General features: G+C 51.0%; 1 protein-coding gene across 3 annotated transcripts in view; it reads left to right on the top strand.

Annotated features, from left to right (window-relative positions):
• The window catches only part of RBPJL (recombination signal binding protein for immunoglobulin kappa J region-like), an 11,121-nt gene extending 9,237 nt beyond the window's left edge, over positions 1 to 1,884 (top strand). Inside the window, exons 10-12 of one of the 3 annotated variants that reach the window (XM_011928956.1) lie at positions 266 to 421; positions 556 to 659; positions 768 to 1,884. In XM_011928956.1, coding sequence (XP_011784346.1) covers positions 266 to 421; positions 556 to 659; positions 768 to 1,038 — 531 coding nt within the window. In that variant the 3' untranslated portion in view covers positions 1,039 to 1,884. Of the gene's footprint in view, positions 1 to 265; positions 422 to 555; positions 667 to 764 lie in introns of all 3 variants that reach the window. The other 2 variants (XM_011928955.1, XM_011928957.1) reach the window with 2 other exon arrangements.
• Positions 1,885 to 7,291: the final 5,407 nt, after the last annotated feature.

The following is a 7,291-nucleotide window of genomic DNA, read 5'->3' as shown; positions in this document are numbered from 1 at the left end:
AAGGAAGGAAGGAAGGAAGGAAGGAAGGAAGGAAGGAAGGAAGGAAGGAAGGAAGGAAAAAAAAAATAAGCTAGCCCAACAAGCTTACTTAAGTCTAAGTGAGAGAACTTAAGGGCACTGTCCAAGCTGAGGGGACAAGTGAACCCCAGAGCCGAGGATTAGTATCCAGTTCAGTCTAATGCAGAAGCCCACGTGCCATGCTGGCTCCCTACCTTGGTGGCCACCATGAGAAGTTTCGGCCTCGTCCCCTCGGGTCTCCTCCCAGGCTTCTCCCTGCCCCAAGGAGGCGAACAGGGCTCTGCTTAACGACAGCTCTTGCTGGACCATCATCGGCACCGAGTCGGTGGAATTTTCCTTCAGCACCAGTCTGGCGTGTACCCTGGAACCGGTCACTCCGGTGCCTCTCATCAGCACCCTAGAGGTGAAGCCGGGCGCTAGGGGCGTTGGGCAGGGGGACCCTGCCTGCAGTGGAGAGTGGGAGTGCTAGTGAGTGGGGGGCATCAGGTTCCCGCCCTGCTCGGTTCTCTCACCTCACCTGGTCCCACCCTCCCCCAGCTGAGTGGCGGGGGCGACGTGGCCACGCTGGAGCTCCACGGAGAGAACTTCCATGCGGGGCTCAAGGTGTGGTTTGGGGACGTGGAGGCGGAAACCATGTACAGGTACGGGGTGGGGAGGCAGCCTCCCTTGGGCCCTGGGGAGCTGGGGAAGGGGGCACACGCGTCGTCAGAGTCGCCGCAGTTCTCACCCTGGTGCTCCACCCCCAGGAGCCCGCGGTCCCTGGTGTGCGTGGTACCGGACGTGGCGGCCTTCTGCAGTGACTGGCGCTGGCTGCGCGCTCCCATCACAATCCCCGTGAGCCTAGTGCGCTCCGACGGGCTCTTCTACCCTAGTGCCTTCTCCTTCACCTATACCCCGGAATACAGCGCGCGGCCGGGTCACACCGGCGTCCCCGAGCCCGCCACCGACGCCGACGCGCTTCTGGAGAGCATCCATCAGGAGTTCACGCGCACCAACTTCCACCTCTTCATCCAGACTTAGGCGCGCCCGGGAATCCCGGCTGCCCACCGCGGAGGGCTGTGCCCGAGCCAGGCGCGGGGACGTGTTTCTGGGATCTAGGCTCTGCTTCCTTGCCCCTTTGCTGTAGAAGGGCAGCTGAAGGCTCACCCTAGAAAGTGGGCCTGGTGGCTCTTACCTGGCTCACTCACTCCCTCCTCCTTACACATACAGGAAGACACGACCTGAGTGGTGCTGTCTTTGTGTCCATTGTGTGTGGCTCTCCCTGTCTTCATCTCTTCTCACTCTGTCTCTAAACCTCTCTCTCCCCTCCCCCTCAGTACTTAGTCTATGGATCTATTTGTGTGGCCCTATCCCTCTGTCCTTTTCTCTCTTCAGCTCTCCCTGCCTCTCACACACAATTTCACATGCCCAGAGGAGCCAAGTCCCAGACATTTACCCTCCAGGCATCTGTGTCCTCTCTTGAAGAGAAAACACACAGCTTCACACACTAAGCTCTTGGGGCACGAGGACCCTGGAGCACCAGGTCCTGCCTGGAATATTAGATCCCCGTGGAGCACCGGCTCTCTCTGAGTCTCACCTGGGACATTTGGTCCCACCTGGGACACCAGTTCCCACCTAGAGCACTGTGTCCTTCCCTGGAGCACCAAGACCTGCTCCTCCTGAGAATCCCTCTGACTGCAGCCAAGCAGGGTACCCTTGCCTGTGTTTGCTCCCTGGCCTACAGCTTTGGCGGCTGGGCAGGTGCCTGAACAGTGATGAGGTCTTGCCGCCTTAACTGTCCCCCCAGTCACTTCTCCCACAGGCCCAGCAGGATGCAGTCCTGAGGATCAGGGTTTCCACGGCTGCATTAAAATTAACCCTATCCAAGGCAGAGTTTGGTCTGTATGAGCCACCTCCCCAAGTGTGTCTCCCCCAACCCTGGCACCCACACACACAAAAAGGGGACCTGCACAGAAAGAAAATAACCACAAGTCTGATGGAGCAGAGCGCCTACCTTTTTGACATTTTCTAGAGGAGGAACAGGGTGCAGAGGCAGCTGGCATCCTGAGTCCTCGTCCCTGCCCTGGGGATGTTACCCTACTAGCTATCTCTCCATCCCAAGCAAGGGTGAACCCCAGGCCCAGAGGTGACCACAGGACCCTTTAGAAAGAAAGCTTTCCCAGGATAGCCCTGGGCAGAACTCCTGGGATTGACTGGGCAATAATGTAGTTGAGAGAGGGGCCTCTCTGCATGGGGCTGATGGACAGAATCACAATCTATTCCTGACCACCCTACCCACCCTCTACCTAGTCTGTGCTAGGTGGGGAAGAAAAACAACAACAACAACAACAAAAAAAACAGGCAGAACACTGGCTTGGGCTGTTGGAATCAAGGACATAGATAAGTATCATGGGTGCCAGCTACCTGTACTAGCCTCTGGTGGTGCCTGATGGGAAAACTGGTCTGAAATGTGGGTTCCAGGTTCTAACCCGCTGGGGAAGAACTTGACCTCCTAAGGAAGAGCTAATTTCTTGTAAAAGTCCTCCTCCCCCAGGGTATGGAAAGTCCCATGAGAAAAAAGAAACTAACAATACCCAGAGGAGAGGAAACAGGGTATGTTCCTTAGCCTTCCCAAAGTCTTGACTAAATTCTGTCATCTGCGGTCAGCAGGCTGCAGCCCACTGTGAGGGGTGAGGAAGAAGTCTGTGGCCCGTGAAGGTAAATCTTGGCAGAGGAATGCAGCGAATGAGTTGAATGGGAAATATCCCTGAAATGAATGCTTGACTCACCGTCCATGGTGGTGTTGAAGCAGGCATCCAGGAGGAAAGGGGCTGAGAAGAGTGTCATAGCACATCACGTGGGGAATTGGGGCTCAAGCGCTCATTGTCCAGCCCTGTCCCAAAGTCTTCCTCCACTACTCCTCAAGGCAGGAGTCCCAGAAGCCAACAATCTAGTTTGGGCCAAAAGCCACGGCCCAGCCATACAGCTCTGTCTTAGTCCTCACCCATCTCAGGGGATCCTATAACCTTTGGTGTCACCAAGGTATCCATCTGGAAGTCTGTGACCAAAGTTCCAGCCCTGGTCTACCTTCTGAGTTCCAGCTGCTGAAACTGCCCTTGGAGGTCTTCCTTGCACTGAGTCTGAAGCCATCTTATATCGAACTCCTTTCCCTCTCCACCTGCCTTGCAGCACCAGCTCCAACTCCTTCCCCCACACCACCCAGTCACCCAGGCCTAAGGATCCCACCTCCCCTTCCACACTACAATATGCCTCCTGTTTTCCTCTCCTTCCACTACTGCCCTGCCAGGTCATACGTCGCCTCTTCCAAAATTTCCCAAACTACCCTAGGTAGAACCAGTTATGTAATTTGTGGGCCCCAGTGCAAAATGGCCCCTCGTTCAAAAAATATTAAAGAATTTCAATTCGACTGAACACAGGATCAAAAAAAAGAAAAGAATTTCAAGACAGTCACAGGAAATGATGAAACCAAGTGCACAGCCCTTTCAAGCACAGGCTGCACACCCGTGAAGCCAGCCCTGGCCCCAGGTTTTTTTCTTGTATTACCACAGAACCTCAGTGGGACCATGTCGGCTGCCCACTTTGGATCAAAGATTTTATGTACATGCCGATTGTCCCCTGTAGGCTGTCAGCTTCATGGGGAAAGGAGCTTTTATCTCTGCATGTCCTATAGGGTGCATCACAATGTCTTGCATGTTGCGTTGGTGCTCAATAAACAGCGAATTGCATTACATGGCATTGGCAGATATTTAGATATTGCTAATGCAAAGTGAAACCAGCAGGTGGCACTGTTCTCCACCCAAGCATTACGTTCTCATTTTATTTATATTTAAAAACCGGGCCTTAATTCCAGCCCTTTGGTAGGCCGAGGCGCAAGAATCACTTAAGCCCAGGTGTTCGAGACCACCTTGGGCAACATAACAAGACCCTCGTCTCTACAAAAAATTTTAAAATAGGGCCGGGCGCAGTGGCTCACACCTGTAATCCCAGCACCTTGGGAGGCTGAGGCGGGCAGATCACGAGGTCAGGAGACAGAGACCATCCTGGCTAACACGGTGAAACCCCGTCTCTACCAAAAAATACAAAAAATTAGCCATGCGTGGTGGCGGGCGCCTGTAGTCCCAGCTACTCGGGAGGCTGAGGCAGGAGAATTGCTTGAACCCAGGAGGAGGAGGCTGCAGTGAGCCGAGATCATGCCACTGCACTCCAGCCTAGGCAGCAGAGTGAAACTCCGTCTCAAAAGAAAAAAAAAATTAATATACCAGTCACGCCATGGAACAATTCTATTAACATCTCTGAGTGTGGAGCTCAGGCATCTGTATTGTTTGAAACCCTCCCATGTGAATCTAGTGAGCAACCAGCGTTAAGAATCATGGCCCTAGTCAGTATTTCCTCCTCATTTTACAGATGGGGTAACAGGCTCCAAGAGAGGAGGCGAGGGTCACAGCAGATGGCAAAGCCTACAATTGATTCGAATCCTGCACTCCTACTGCTAAATCTGGGGCTCTGAGTTTCTCTTAATTCTCATTCTACCACGCTGCTGTGTGTAGGAGACATGTGTGTTGCAGAGGGTGAGGATGGGGCATGTAGTGAGGATAAGGCCCAAATCTCCCAATTTACCAGCTCTCATGCTGCCTGGTGTTCCACCATTATTAACAAGTTAGTTCCCCAGTTTAAGTACTGACCTTGGGGTTTCTCTCTTTCTTTCTTTCTTTTTTTTTTTTTTAACTTCTATTAAGTTATAACCACAACATAGGTAAAATTATCTGATAGCTTCCCCCTGGGTAGGGCAGAGACCTGTGAAGATGGGAAGGGAAAGAGGAAGTGGTTTTAAGGGAAGTGAAACCCATAATACATCTATAAGGTTGTGACCAGGCACGGTGGCTCACGCTTGTAATCCTAGCACTTTGGGAGGCCGAGTCGGGCAGTTTACTTCAGATCACTTGAGGTCAGGAGTTCCAGACCAGCCTGGCCAACATGGTGAAACCCCGTCTCTACTAAAAATACAAAAATAGGCTGGGCGCGGTGGCTCACACGTGTAATCCCAGCTACTCGGGAGACTGGGACAGAAGAACCGCTTGAACCCAGGAGGCCAAGGTTGTGGCAAGCTGATATCACACCACTGCCTTCCAGCTTGGGTGACAACAAGACTGTCTCAAAAAATAAAAATACAAAAATTAGCCAGATATGGTGGCTGTAGTCTCAGCTACTTGGGTGACTGAGGCACAAGAATCGCTTGCACCTGGGAGGCACAGGTTGTAGAGAGCCGAGATTGTGCCACTGCACTCCAGCCTGGGCAAACACAGCAAGACTGTCTAAAGAAAGAAAAACAAACAAAACCATCTCTAAGGTCTTCCACAGACCAGCTCCAAACGGCCCCCTAGACAGGCTTGGCTCTGTTCCAGACCCTAAGGAACAAAGGCAGGCAGGGTAGCAGTGGCACAATAATGCATTTAGAGGGCAAAGAGATAAACCCCCACTACAGCTGGCTGCTTGCCACCAGATGGGCACTTTCACCTTTGCTATCTAATGTAACCTAATCACAAACCTTGTGGCATCCCATCATATTTACAGATCCTCAAGGAGAGAGAATTATACAGGTTGTATATATCACAGGGCAGAAATCTTGCAGGCCATCTTAGAATTCTGTCTACTCCACAAACAACATAGCGAATCATAGGTAGGGGAGATGTGTTTCGCTTGTAGGCCTTCCCACACCCCATGCAGACATTGTCCCATGGTTTTGCTGCCTCGAAAGACTGGCAAGCTCATGAACAAAAAGTGGGCCCATGCCTGGCTTCTGTAATTTAGTGGTTATCACATTCACCTCACACGCGAAAGGTCGCCGGTTTGAGACTGGGTCAAAACACGAGATTTTCCCCCTAAATTTAGTGAGTTTAATTGAGGTTGGAAACAAACAGAAAACTAGTTAAACCTGTGCCTACATTTTGGCCAGGCGTGGTGGCTCACGACTGTAATCCCAACACTTTGGGAGGCTGAGGCAGGCGGATCTCATGAGATCAGGAGTTTGAGACCAGACTGGACAACATGGTGAAACCCTGTCTCTACTAAAAACACAAAAATTAGCTGGGCATCATGGCACGTGCCTGTAATCTCAGCTACTTGGAAGACTGAGGCAGGAGAATCACTTGAACCTGGGAGGCAGAGGGAGCAGTGACCTGAGATCACACCACTGCACTCCAGCCTGGGCAATAGAGTGAGACTCCACCTCAAAAAATAAAAATAAAAAACAAAAAGTGGACCAATAGTGTCCAAAATCCATTTTGCATCCACTGCCCAATTATCAGGAATAATATTGTATATTATCAGAAATAATCAGAGTTGGCTCTCCAGACAAAGCCCTATTCAAGGTTGACCACTGATGGGGCTGTATCAGCCAGCATTTAAGATGGCTTCCAATGAGTCTCGTATCCAGGTGCTCCTGCCCCTGGGTAGTCTCTCACAATGAATAGGGCTGACCTGTGTGACACATGCAATATTATGGAAGAGATAGTGGGTGACTTCCAAGCTAGGTCATAGCCACATAGATCACTGTAGCTTCCACTTGGCGGCTCTCTTGGATCACTTGCTCTGAGAGAAACCAGCTGCCACATCACAAAGACTGTCAATCAGCCCTATGTGGGTCCACGCAATGAGGAACTGAGGCTTCCTGCCAATAGCCAGCACCAAGTTGTCAGAAATGTAACTGAGCCATCTTGGAAGTGGATCCTCCAGCCCAGTCAAGCTTTCAGATGACAGCAAGACCTGGCCGACATTGACTGCAACCTCACAAGATGGGGCCAGAATCACCTAGCTAATGCTCCTGAATTCTGACTCACAGAAACAATGTGAGATAATATTTATGTTGTTCTAAGGCCCTAAGATTGGGGGTAATTTTAAATATCAATAGATAATATGGGGGTCTTCTTAAACTAACACTTTACCCAAAAAGATAGCACTGATTACACCACCATATATTGAGCACATACTGGGTGCTGAGCTCTGACTTACCTCCCTATAGGCTGTTGGAGCACAAGGTAACGGCTGGTAAAAGCTGAAACCCAAATCCAGAGGTCCTGACTCACAGTCTCACACCATCCAAAGCAGCCCTAACAGGAATTTCTGCAACTGGAAATGTTCTGTGTTTGCACCACCTGATACAGTAGCCACTAGCCACATGTGGCTATTGATCACTTAAAACAAGGCTAGTGCAACTAAGAAGCAGAATGTTTACCGTTACAATTGCAATTAATTTAAATTTATAATATACCACAGT

This window comes from Colobus angolensis, unplaced genomic scaffold (genome assembly GCF_000951035.1).
Source record: "Colobus angolensis palliatus isolate OR3802 unplaced genomic scaffold, Cang.pa_1.0 Scaffold8, whole genome shotgun sequence".
NCBI lineage: Eukaryota > Metazoa > Chordata > Mammalia > Primates > Cercopithecidae > Colobus > Colobus angolensis.
The sequence above is the reverse complement of the archived record's forward strand: the minus strand, read 5'-3'. Positions and strand labels throughout refer to the sequence as shown.